General features: G+C 42.8%; 1 protein-coding gene across 9 annotated transcripts; it reads left to right on the top strand.

Annotated features, from left to right (window-relative positions):
• Nucleotides 1–3727: 3727 nt before the first annotated feature.
• Nucleotides 3728–10201, top strand: LOC147990497 (uncharacterized). Of its 9 annotated transcripts, none has more exons than XR_015599633.1 (11): nucleotides 3730–5473; nucleotides 5580–5831; nucleotides 5923–6064; nucleotides 6144–6238; nucleotides 6358–6432; nucleotides 6774–6958; nucleotides 7090–7169; nucleotides 7655–7765; nucleotides 8066–8202; nucleotides 8612–8753; nucleotides 9795–9974. XR_015599633.1 is itself a non-coding variant. In XM_087516663.1 (9 exons), exons 6-9 carry the CDS (start codon nucleotides 6836–6838, stop codon nucleotides 8667–8669), a joined length of 372 nt encoding a protein of 123 aa, XP_087372789.1. In that variant the 5' UTR covers nucleotides 3730–5473; nucleotides 5580–5831; nucleotides 5923–6064; nucleotides 6144–6238; nucleotides 6358–6432; nucleotides 6774–6835; the 3' UTR covers nucleotides 8670–8940. The 9 variants fall into 9 exon arrangements, 1 of the variants encoding a protein (XP_087372789.1); XR_015599627.1 differs by lacking the exon at nucleotides 8066–8202 and having other exon boundaries at nucleotides 3731–4971; nucleotides 5190–5473; nucleotides 9795–9976; XR_015599629.1 differs by lacking the exon at nucleotides 9795–9974 and adding an exon at nucleotides 10023–10201 and having other exon boundaries at nucleotides 3728–5473; nucleotides 7090–7765.
• Nucleotides 10202–13799: the final 3598 nt, after the last annotated feature.

Consider the following 13799-nt stretch of genomic DNA (forward strand, 5'->3'; position numbering starts at 1 on the left):
GAAACAGTAATAAATTTTTATAAAAACAGTAATATTTTTAAAAAAATATCATGAAATTTGTTATTTGAAAATATTTATGAATCGAAAAAATATCATCAAATTTATTATTTGAAAATATCATCAAATTTGTTATTTGAAAATATAAACAAATTTGTTTTTTTTTTGGATTTTTAGTTGCATTCATTTGTGACGGTGGAGCGGGGGAGGGTGCGGGGGGTCGGCGGCGGCGGTGGAGCGGGGGAGGGTGCGGGGGGTCGTCGGCGGCGGTGGAGCGGGGGAGGGTGCGGTGGGTCATCGGCGGCGGTGGAGCGGGGGAGGGTGCGGGGGGTCGGCGGCGGCGGCGTGGGTCGGGGCAGCGGGGGGAATTAGCTAGGGGCAAGGGAGAGGGATGAAGGAGATCTGGCGAGAGGGAGGGAATTAGCTACGGGGAATCTTACTAATGGCGCACCTGCGGTCGGTGCGCCATTAGTAATCTTTTTTTACATAGCAATGGCGCACCATGCAGAGGTGCGCCATTAGTAATCTTTTTTTTTACATAGCAATGGCGCACCAGGCAGAGGTGCACCATTAGTAATTTTTTTTATATATAGCAATGGCACACCAGCCAGAGGTGCGCCATAAGTAATTTTTTTTGTTGCATGTAATAATTTTTTAGAAAATGAATATGAATATGAAACAGTAATATTTTTTTATAAAAACAGTAATAATTGTTGTTTAACAACAATTGTAGTCTACACTTTTTTATTATATATTTTTTTAAAATGAAGAGGGGAGAGGAGGCGCGGGTGGGATCGAGATCGAGATGGAGGGGGAATCGAGATCAAGATGGAGGGGGATCGAGATCGAGTGTCCTCATGAATATTCAATATTTTATCATATTGAATATGAAAAAATATCATCAAATTTGAAAAAATATTCGTGAATTCAAAAAGTGCCCATGAAATTTAAAAATATTCATGATATCAAAAAGTGCCCATGAAATTTAAAAATATTCATGATATCAAAATATATACTAAGGGCGCACTTCTACAGGGTGCGCCATTAGTAGTTTAAACTAGTAATGGCGCACTGTGAGGCGGTGCGCCATTAGTAGTTTTGCAAAAAAAAGAATAAAAAAAATTTCAGTAGTGGCGCACTCCCTGTCTGGTGCGCCATAACCGCAGGCACGGCTTTCGAAAGTTCAAAACCCTGTAGGGGTGTCCCAACTTAGCCCATCACAAGCTCTCACGGTCAACGAAGGATATTCCTTCTCCCAGGAAGACCCGATCAGACTCGGAATCCCAGTTACAAGACATTTCGACAATGGTAAAACAAGACTAGCAAAGCCGCCCGAATGTGCCGACAAATCCCGATAGGAGCTGCACATATCTCGTTCTAAGGGCACACCGGATGAGCAAGACGTCGGGTTGGCATAGACCTTGGTTTCCCAGGGGGGGCTAGACATCGCTCAGGTCAGACCAACACTTAGAGAAGCACTGGCCCGGGAGGGTTAAAAATAAAGATGACCCTTGAGACTGCAGAACCTTGGTTTCCCAGGGGGCGCTAGACATCGCTCAGGTCAGACCAACACTTAGAGAAGCACTGGCCCGGGAGGGTTAAAAATAAAGATGACCCTTGAGACTGCAAAACCCAAGGGAAGGTGGTAGGTTGTTAGTGCAAATGTAAAACCAAGGTTGGGCCTTACTGGAGGATTTTTATTCAAAGCAAACTGTCAAGGGGTTCCCATTATAACCCAACCGCGTAAGGAACGCAAAACCAAGAAACATAACACCGGTATGACGGAAACTAGAGCGGCAAGAGTGGAACAAAACACCAGGCATAAGGTCGAGCCTTCCACCCTTTACCAAGTATATAGATGCATTAATTAAAATAAGAGATATTGTGATATCCCAACAAATATCCATGTCCCAGCATGGAACAAACTCCATCTTCACCTGTAACTAACAACGCTATAAGAGGGGCTGAGCAAAGCGGTAACATAGCCAAACAACGATTTGCTAGGACAAGGTGGGTTAGAGGTTTGACATGGCAATATGGGAGGCATGATATAGCAAGTGGTAGGTATCGCAACATAGCAAAAGAGCGAGCAACTAGCAAGCAAAGATAGAAGTGATTTCGAGGGTATGGTCATCTTGCCTGCAAAGTTCTCCGAGTTGACGAAAGCTTGATCCTCGTAAACGTACTCAATGGGTCCTCGATCACGTACTCGTCTCCCGGCTCTCCCTAAGGCAAGAACACAAGCAAAGGGAACCACAATCAACCACGGTGCAATGCGCAAGCAACATGATGCAAAACATGGCATGATATGCGGGATGTGATATGCAATGCATATGCATGCTCCGGAAGGAAAATATTGAACCAGGCATCAACTTGGCAACCCAAGTGCGCCTCTGGAAAGATGAGTTGATTTCGGTCAAAATTGATATAAAAATCACCGGAATCGGATGCACGGTTTGGAAATGGTAAGCAAAACAAGAATGGCACAATTCTGCGATTAACAACACAATGCCATCTAGAATGCAACAAGAAACTAAGCTACTGCACTCCAACATAGCAAAAAAGCACATGGCAGTGATCTACTCAAGATGCTTGACAAAATATGAACACTGAGCTACGGCTAAATCACACAAGAGCATGTTCAAACAAGCATGGCAAAAGGGCAAAAGATATCAGCATGACAGACTTAGTGAAAATACTAACATGTCAGGAATTAACATCAGGAAGCAATGTTTAGAGCAAGATAAGAACATGCTACAGGAACATAACATAGCAATACAAGGCATGGCATGAATCTACTCAAAGCATATAAAAAAAGTCCCTTACTGACCATAAGCCAAAAAGGATTAGAAGATATGATAGCACCCATGTAAACATAGCAAGTTTCGTTAACAGATTCAGACTTTGCAGAAAACTGGACATGGCATAAACAGAATTATGAAGGCATGTTTGGGAGCTTGATTCACTCAACACTAGGCATTGCATGACAAGATAAGCATACTACCAGAAAGAAGACATGATCATGAAGCTAACCAAAGCAAGAACAAGTTCATAGCATGCATGGATCAACTACAACGACCTTGGCAAAATTGATTAACACGTAAACAATCTGCCAGAAACATTTTATAGCAAAAAGTAGAGCAAGATTGAGTCATGCTAGGACACTCCATAAATGCAAATAGGGACATGGATGGATATAGCATAACCATATCTCAAAATCATCCTTACTGTACATACTCAAAAGAAGCATGGATCACTCTGTAGTAACATGAATACATGGCATTGAACATATAAACCTTGCTAGAGTACCCGCCCATCCGGGGGCATTGCGCACGCGCGACGCGTTCGGCCGCAGGATTGGGTTGCTCGAAGTGCAACAGTGTATTTTTTGGCTGCTGGCGTCTGGTCAGCCATCCACTTTTTTAACCTTCATGACTGCTTCAGAAGAGGATGACGGGTGGGGTCGCGAGCCTATGGGTCCATCGAGCAGAGGGAGGGTTTCCTAGAGCTTGTGTGAACAAGGCAGAGCAATCCACTCCCGAAAACGAGATTGAACATATAAACCTTGCTAGAGTACCCGCCCATCCGGGGGCATTGCGCACGCGCGACGCGTTCGGCCGCAAGATTGGGTTGCTCGAAATGCAACAGTGTATTTTTTGGCTGCTGGCGTCTGGTCAGCCATCCACTTTTTTTAACCTTCATGACTGCTTCAAAAGAGGATGACGGGTGTGGTCACGAGCCTATGGATCCATCGAGCAGAAGCAGGGTTTCCTAGAGCCTGCGTGAACAAGGCAGAGCAATCCACTCCCGAAAACGAGATCCTCGACAAGAGCCAGGACAGTCCTCTCCCGGAAACCTAGCGCTCTCGGGACAATCCTCCGCGTCCCCTCCTCGCTGCGCCGCCTCCTCCTCCCCTCCACTTCTCTCCTCCTCCTCTCGAAGGCCCAGCGCGTTGTCACCATCGCCGCTCATCTCTTTCTTCCCACGACGCCTCCCCATCCTCCATCTGTAGTCGCCGCGGCTGTGGGCGCGCAGCGGCGAAGCGGGAGGCAGCGGCAGGCGTAGGCGGGAGATGAAGGGAGGCAGATGCGGTCGGGCCGCGGCGGCGGCAGGCGTGGCGGCTGCCGAAGGGCGCAGCAGAAGCAAGCAACGCTGGGCGTGCAGCGGCAGGCGTAGGCGGGCGGTGAAGGGAAGCAGACGCGGTCGGGCCGCGGCGGCTGCGGAAGGGCGCAGCGGAAGCGAGCAGCGCCGGGCGTGCGCGGGGTAGCGCTAAAGGGCGCGGGACAGGGCGTGGCCGACGCGTGCGGTGCGCAAACGAGCCGCGCACGGGGCGGTCAGGCGGGGCGAGCAGCAGCGCACGCGGGTGGCGCCCAGAAGCAGCAGCGGGCTTGCGCGGGTGGCGCGGGGCGCGGCCTGCAGAGCTGACGGGCGGTAGAGGGTGGGGGCACACGCCCCAACCACAAAACCCCAACTCCGGCGGCCTCCTCTCCCTCCATCGCCGCTGCTCCGCTCGATCTGGGGCCTCCCCTCGCGTCTTCCAGCCACCAATTAATCCCTCCGCTCTCGAGCCCCGTGTCACCCCCTCCGCCTCCTCCCCTTCATGTTTCTCCTCCTCCCGCTAAGGCTCCATGGCGGCGGACTGGCTCAAGGCGGGGGAGCGGCGGATACATCAGCGGCGGCGCGAGAGGAGCGGTGGTGGCGGCGTCGAGCTGCGATGAGGTGCCACTCGGGCACGAGACAATGGAGACGGTGGCGGCTGTTTCGGGGCCCGATCTGGGGAGGGTACGAGGCAGGGAAGGACGCCGTCGTAGCCTTCGTTGGTCTTCCTTCCACCCTTTTGCTCCGCCTGATTTGCCCTCTTCCTATCCCTCTTGCTCGCCAGCGGCGACTCCTCCCCTGCTTCCGCACGCCGCCCTCGAGTTGGAGGAAATGAGGACAACATGCGGTCGAGCTCAGGCCGGTGACATGTGCGATGTCCGTCTCTTATGTTTCCCTTATGTCTCTTTGCCTGAGTTTTACGGCCAGTATTGCCTTAGTGAGATGTGTTGTTGAGTCCAAACTGAAATTTCGTCCCAGATGCTACTACTACTGATTACTCGCAGTAATCAGAAATTTGTACTTATGATGCACAAATCAGTTACTTTACTACTTTGCCTATTTCACTAACCAGTCTTCATATAAATATATAATAGAGGATAAGGCCATGGAAGCCCGAATGGGTTCTGCTGGTGGTCACACTGGTAGGAACGGCATTGCCTGTTAGTTGTTATGAGAAGTATGTTGGGAGATTGCCACCTTCCTGAAAATCACTGGATAAAGAAGCCATGTGATGGAAAACCAGAGTGCCAAAAGAAGGTGGATTTGGCAGTTGTTGCTCCATGAGACGAGTTTATTTGCCTGCTCAAAATTCGGACCTATAAAGGATGAAACCAGATGGAACGCAAAAGCTACATGGCAGAGCACATTTTGGGCACTGGTTCGTTTGGTGCCGTCTTTCACGTGATTGCTCTAGCCAATATTTGTTTCTCTGTTTGTGTTGTCCATCACCAGCCTGATGTTTAGCGAAATGGTTGCATGTGTAGGCTAAATGCTTGGAAACTGGGGAGACGGTGGCCACTAAGAAGGTACTGTCGGGAGCTGCAGCTTATGCGTTCGATTAACCATTCCAATGTTGTCTCCCTCAAGCACTGCTTCTTCTCAACCACAAGTGAAGTGAGCTGTTTCTGAACCTTGTCATGGAGTATGTCCCGGAGACGCTCTACCGCGGGCTTAAGAACTACAGTAATGCCAAACAGGGGATGTCACTTATCTACATCAAGCTCTACACCTATCAGGTTTGTGAATTGTCAATGAATAAATGTGAAATTTGTGTCTTCCATTGTGCAACTATTCTAAGTCAATTCTACATTGGTGGTGTCTATTCAGGGGGCTCGTGTACATTCATTACTGTTCCTGGAGTCTGTCATAGGGATGTGAAGCCACAAAATGTTTTGGTATGCATCAGTCAATACTTGCTGTGTGCATCACTTATGCAGAGGCCAGGGTCATCCCCTTCTAAAAAACAACGGTCAGTGAACATATTAGCTCAGTTATCATGTGTTCTCATGCTTACTTTTGAACTTGCCTTCACTTGCTTCCTTATACAGATGGGCAGGGCCTTTGGATGGGAATCATCTTCGGTATTTTGGTCCAGGTCTTGTTGTTCGTGGCCATCACACTGCACACCATTTGTCAAAATAAGGTATGTGTTCAAAGGTTGTAGCTTGACTAGGCCATTTCTGGTTTCTCAGATTTAGGATCATGTGTGTAAGTATAAAGTAAACCATGTTTCGTCAACTGAATATGTGTATGTATGCATAGGCAACAAAGTTGAAGAACAGAGTCTTCACTTCTTCTCTTCCAGCGGATATCCACGTAACTACAACATCCATTTTGGTATGTGGTATCGCAAGTGTAAATTCAGGAAAAAAACTATATTGGTTAGTGCGAGCTGCAAATTTTGTTTTTCAGTATGTATAGGTATTGTGGGTTGTAACACACCATGGTTAAAACAAAATAAACAAGCCGTGAGCTTAACTCGAATGATACAACCACTCAGCTAAGGTGACATACTAAAATGAATATGTCGAGCAGAAGGAGCTAGAGTGAGATCGTGTTGTACCAGTTATCAAATGATATTTTTTAGAAGGAAAGAGTAGTAGTCTAAACATATTAGAAAAAGAAAAGTAGATTGGTTTACCCTAAAAGTTTACTCAACCTTATTCTTTATTGTGCAGCAACCATGTTGACAGCCTGGCATCTCTTTGTTCCATTCTATTGACTTCATGTGGCATTATGTATGAAGCCCTTTGAGCACAAATCTTTCTATGGAAGGACCTTCATGGGATTTGGAGTGCTCAATGGCATCTCAATTTGGCTTCTCAATCAGAGTCTATGTTTCAACTCTTTTGGTTTCTATCAGGTAAGCATTGTTCTTTGTTTCTGTCCAAACTTCTAAAAAATGAATGGTCAGTTCTTTTTGGTGTTGGAGTTGCAAATGTGGCTGAAATCCTAATTTCTGAAAATAACTCTAAACCATGTATATATTTGCAGGGCAAGTCGAGTGCATTGGTTGGATCTAGATTCCTGATATTGCATAGGACTCGTCAAAAGGCTAGCACTTATTCTATAATGTGGGTCACATAAAAATCAAAATTTTAATTTCTGAAATAAGACTGAACCATGTATATATTTTCGGATAACAATTTGCCTCTAATATCTATGTACCTTATTATTCTATCGCCGCTCTTCCGATTTGCTCGGGTACCTTATTATTTCTCCCTATTATAGTGTTTTCTCAAAGTTGTAATCCCATATCGTAATTAATTCCTTATAGTATACTTGCTTTTGCTCCTGTCATCATAACAAACCTATTTAACTCATGACATGTGTAATGGTCATTTGTACCCATTTAATCTCTTCTGGAGCTCTTCATGAATCTATGCTCCATTTGCTGAAGAGGGTTCAATGCAGTGTCTTCAAAGGTCGGGAAAAAATGTTATGATGCAGAGGGGACAGCATCTTGAAGGGAGCAATGTTTTGATACTTGCTTTATAGGAATTCTCTTTCTTTGCCTAGAACTTGTGATTTATGGCTGATGTCTATTCCATCTTTGTAGGTGCTTCTCAATTATAGATGGAAAACTTACCATGGAGGCACATAGCTTGCTGATTTTGTTTCTAGATTGGCCCTTGAGAGGGAGACCGACGCAAACTTCAGCAGGTTTCAGGTGTGCGACCTCTATTCCTTGTGTTTGTTTCCCTCGCTGAGCTTGGGCATTGTACATTTTGGTAAATATAGTTAGTTACTTTGTTTACTGGCAATTGTGAATATTCAGAGCACATACATGCTTGGTTTACTTCAGTTAGTACCTGCCATTCAGTAATCAGGACTGAAGAAAATGTGCCTCCCTATTTTGTGCACATAAATACTTAGCTTACTGTGAGCAAATTAAGTAAACTTATACAATAATCTTGTTCATTGTTTCACTTGTGGAAACTAAACTACTACTCTGTTAAATTCATTATAGTCATCTTTAAAGGAGTTGTGGTTGGTTGCCATTGTGGTGAAGTAATTTCTTGCTGAAGCACCGGTCTAAATTTATCATTGGTTTCGCTGGTGCTGCATGTAAGTGGGATTAGTAATTGTTCCATTGGTTTTGCTCTGGTGAGTTCTTCCCCATATACCTTTGGTGCTTTTGCCTCCATACCTTCGAGCTGGTATTTTTTTTCAAGGTTTATCATGTTTTTGTGGTAGTGTGACTGGCTCAGAGTTTATAATCATTTGTCTTCTTCAATGAATGTCTGTGCTATGATATTCTGTAAGGCTAGGCACACACTAAGTTGGTTAATGCTTTTGAGCTAGCTTGTTGGGAGATAATGAAACAATAATGTTTATCTGCTCACAATGCCTTATATTGATTCTTCTGGATAGGTATTTTAATCGTAAGAGATGTCTCCAAAAAAGCAAAAACAACAATTCACTGTTGATTTACTTTTCTATGATTGCTCCCATTAGATTGTCCTTAAATCATGTGCAAAGCTGAAGTATTGTTTGCTGACTATCAACCTGACAGATCAGATGGGATGATGATGCAGAGTGTTAAAAGGCCTAATGGGTTATCTCGTTGGTAGATGAAGCTTGTTGGATTGATTTCAGGCCATTGAAAATAGATGACACCATGCCTCCCCCAGTTAATGAACATGTGTCGCTTCCAAGTAATAATGAATTTTCTATTCTCTTTGCTCTGCTGAACTTTCTTTTCTTTTGCCATTTTGGCTGGTAGTCTTTCATAGAATTTTGTGATATCTACTTGACTCCACAAGGTCATGCAACATTAAGAATTGCCGGGTTTGAAAAACACAGGATGGAATTGTTAATTCATTATCTCTGTCTGAAGCAAGACATATTTGGTACACTGTTGAATAGAGTTGATGTATCAGCATGAGTAACATTGTGATATTCTAAGGGTTGGTGCTAAAAACCCACCTAGAAACTATTGTTTTCCCAGCAACTATGTGGTTCATATGTTAATATGACTTTTTACTGGTAGGACAACCAGGAGGTAGTGCAATATCCTTATTAGTTATACTCAGGGATGCAAAATCTTCACCTGATGATTCCACCCCTTTTTACATGACACTAGTTGCTGCATAGCAAAAAGAGTCTCGACGATGCTCTTTATGACACCAACTGACAGATTAATAAGTGCACTCATAGAGAACATAACAAGGTATTTTAGGAAGTGCTTGGACTAGGTTCAAATTTTTGACAGTTTTAGGCACGCTTTTTTTTACAGTGTTGGTTTCAAATTTTTTTCCGACACAGTTAGACTTTCTGAAATACAGCGTTGAACTACACATGAAACAATAGTGTTTATTTGGTCACCGGCAAGATGATGATGTGAAACGAATGACTTTGCGTATTTCGGAATTTCTACCATTAAATAGTTTCCCATAACAGAATATTTGCTAATATTGGTAGCTAAAAATGAGATACTTATGCTTGTTGATGCCTTCCCTTTTTGTAGTAACATCCATGTGTCCAGCATATGTAGAATATTAGATTTTTTTGGCTGTTTATCGTAGTTCGTTCTCAAGGTTTGGAAAATTCTTTAGCTATATTCCTTGTCTCAAGCGAGCATGAGCAATATCTTCTTTATGCCGCATGCCGCCAAGTTTCTCTATTTTAGATGGTTGTGTATTTTTGCTTCTAAAAAGGGATATGTATTTTATTAATCTAACTATAATTTGTGGTAGGTATATACTGAAGGATGTTCTGAGGCTAGCACCTGGTTTAGAAGTTTTGCAATTCACAACAATACCTCATAATTTTGATTTGATGTCCACAATGTAAATTGAAGAATGAGCCTATGAACTACATTGTATTTTGTAATATATCCTTATATATGGTGCTTGTGGCTGGTTTTTTTTGCAATTATAAGTTTATGTTTATGGGTATTATAGAGTCCTTTCTTTTTCTACAAGGGGCAGTAGCCGTGTCATTCGATTCGGAGGACAAAGAGTTGATCACAAAGAGGTAGCACTCAGGATATATAAACAAGAGTATAGAACCAAATTATATGATGTAATTGACCACTATTTCTATTAACTTCTCCTGTACAAATGTTCACGAGTTCATGTATTAAGTACATTTTATTGTGTCACTTGTGTTTTCTTTTTTTTAATGCAAGTTTACAGCTACTTGGAGTTCGTGTTAGCCGACCTCGAGTGGAGTTCTTTGGTTGAGTCCGTGTGTATAGATTTGGAATTCCAACCACGCGTGGAGTTCTTTGGTTGAGTCTGTGTAGATTTGGAACTGTGAACAGTAGATTTCATATAGTATACTCTTCTATGACAACTACTATATCGTACACCTATACTTTTTGTGTGGCGGGTATTTGTGGTTGTCTAGGACACATTAAAAAGGCTGGCATGTTTAGGATGATAGGCGTGTCAGTGGTGCATGACAAACAAATTATTAGTACCTACAATAGTTGTATGTAACTTTTAATATCTTTAAATCTCATCCGTTACCTTAAAAAATTAACGGTGGAGATAATTTAATCTATGTGGATTAATGTGATGGCTTGTTTGCCTTTTGTCTTAATTATATAATAGATTATATCATGCCGCTCGTCAAAAAAAAGATTATATCATGCCGTCCTTTTTTGTATTTCTCATTGCATTTGTCGACAATGTTTGTATATTCAACTGCTCTTCCTGTGCATCAGTGACACGTTCATTTTGTATCATGTTTTATATCAATATTTATTGCATTATGGGTTGTTATTACACATTATGTTACAATACTTATGTATATTCTTTCTTATTTTACAAGGTTTACACGAAGAGGGAGAATGCCGGCAGCTGGAATTCTGGGCTGGAAAAGGGGCAAATATTAGATACCTATTCTGCACAACTCCAAAAGTATTGAAACTCGACGAAAGTCAGTTTTGGAATATATAAAAAATATTGGGCGAAGAAAGCACCAAAGGGAGGCCACCCACCGTCCACGAGGGTGGGGGCATGCCCTACCCCCTGGGCGCGCCACCCTGCCTCGTGGCCCCCTGGCAGGCCTCCGGTGCCCATCTTTTGCTATATGAAGTCTTTCTCCCTGGAAAAATCAGAAGGAAGCTTTCGAGAGGAAGCGCCACCGTCTCGAGGTGGAACCTTGGCAGAACCAATCTAGGGCTCTGATGGAGCTGTTCTGCCGGGGAAACATCCCTCCGAGAGGGGGAAATCGTCACCATCGTCATCACCATCGATCCTCTCATTGGGAGGGGGTCAATCTCCATCAACATCTTCACCAACACCATCTCCTCTCAAACCCTAGTTCATCTCTTGTATCCAATATTTGTCTCAAAACCTCAGATTGGTACCTGTGGGTTGCTAGTAGTGTTGATTACTCCTTGTAGTTGATGCTAGTTGGTTTATTTGGTGGAAGATCATATGTTCAGATCCTTTATGCATATTAATACCCCTCTGATTATGAACATGAATATGATTTGTGAGTAGTTACGTTTGTTCCTGAGGACATGGGAGAAGTCTTGCTATAAGTAGTCATGTGAATTTGGTATTCGTTCGATATTTTGATGAGATGTATGTTGTCTTTCCTCTAGTGGTGTCATGTGAACATCGACTACATGAAACTTCACCATCGTTTGGGCCTAGGGGAAGGCATTGGGACGTAATAAGTAGATGATGGGTTGCTAGAGTGACAGAAGCTTAAACCCTAGTTTATACGTTGCTTCGTAAGGGGCTGATTTGGATCCATATGTTTCATGCTATGGTTAGCTTTACCTTAATACTTCTTTTGTAGTTCCGGATGCTTGCAAGAGGGTTTAATCGTAAATGGGATGCTTGTCCAAGTAAGGGTAGTACTCAAGCACCGGTCCACCCACATATCAAATTATCAAAGTAACGAACGCGAATCACATGAGCATGATGAAAACTAGCTTGACGATAATTCCCATGTGTCCTCGGGAGCGCTTTCCTTTATATAAGAGTTTGTCTAGGCTTGTCCATTGCTACAAAAAGGATTGGGCCACCTTGCTGCACCTTGTTTACTTTTATTACTTGTTACCCGTTATGAATTACCTTATCACAAAACTATCTGTTATCGATAATTTCAGTGCTTGCAAAGAATACCTTACTGAAAACCGCTTGTCATTTCCTTCTGCTCCTCATTTGGTTCAACACTCTTACTTATCAAAAGGACTATGATAGATCCCCTATACTTGTGGGTCATCAATCAGCCCTTTGAATTGGTGATGGAGAAATCTGGAGTGAAAAGAAGGTCTTCAGAGCAGACAATGCTGTCTGCTAAAGCAAATATCTTGATGCTTACAGATAGCTCTTCAGAGGAGGATTCAGAGGCAGATGACCAGTCCTATTATCCCCCTGGGGTGTATGCTCAAACTTGACAAGGTTATATTACTCATATCATGCATATGTTGTATTTCAATGCTTAGTTTTTACATCATATACACAATATTGAAAGCCATCTCCTTAGTTGACACATCATATATGCGATTGCCCTCTGCTCACTTGCTTAGTATATAAATCATATATTTGAATTATATCATGCCATGATGTTTACATAGACAGCATGTATCTGAATTATGGCATGCCAACCCATTTTCTAAAGACATAATATAGTTATATCATCTCATCCTGTTTACATAGTCATTATATTTTGAATTATGTCATTCTATCCATGAATTATATCATGCCATCATGTTTTCATCGATGGCATGTTTGTGATTTATGGCATGCGAACCACTTTAATAGACACATCATATAGTTATATCATGTCATCATGTTTACATGGCCATCATATTTTGAAGTATGTCATTCTATCCTGTTTAGTTAGCCATCATACATGTGAAATTGTGTCATGCTACCCTATTTAATTAGCCATCATATATGCAAAATTATGTCCTGCTATTCTGTTTGGTTAGACAACATAAATGTGAATTATTTCATGCCCTGTTTTCTTCCCTACTATCCATTGCACCTGTCTATCTTACAATGTCCGTACATTCAATTACTTTTCTTGTTTATCAGCCATTTCAATTGGAGGGGGTGACGGCAGTATCTGTGGGAGTAAAAACACGGTCTTCAGAAAAGATTATGCTACCTATCGATGCAGATAGAACCATGGTTGTACATGCCCAATAACTAGCCCCACCACACAAAAACCAGACTCCCGCAGATTGTACCCCTACCTAGTTGGATAGAGAACTAGATACACCCCTACTAACCCCAACCCCAGCAGATAGTAATCCAGTTCCAGTTGACACATCACCATCTCCACCATAGAGCACCCAAACACGAGCAGTTAGTAAGGCGACTGCAGTGCCCAAAGCACGAGGACCACCACTCCGAACCCCAAGTCAACGCTTAAAGCAGAAGAAGAATTGTTCTCAGGTCAGGTTCCGTAGCTATGGTTCATACTACTTTGCTCTTACATCACTGTATTTACTCATACCAACTAATTTCATATTTGAAGGATGCAATTGAAACTCCAATGGCGCAACAGGTATGTTTTAAACCTGTTTCTTTAACACGTTTGCTACTGTAACTTGCTCTATGTTGATTTTAGTTTCAATTGAATAAACAATTATGTTCTCATGCCATGCACATTACAAGTGTTGTTATTGCTGTGTAGTTTCCCACACTTATATTCTGTCTATGTTGCTTTGTCTTAAATAGATATGATTCGAACTGTCTCTATCTTGATTTGGCAACATAAACTAGAAT

This window comes from Triticum urartu, chromosome 1A (assembly GCF_056163025.1).
Source record: "Triticum urartu cultivar PI428250 chromosome 1A, HENAU_Tu73, whole genome shotgun sequence".
In the NCBI taxonomy this organism is placed as follows: Eukaryota; Viridiplantae; Streptophyta; class Magnoliopsida; order Poales; family Poaceae; genus Triticum; species Triticum urartu.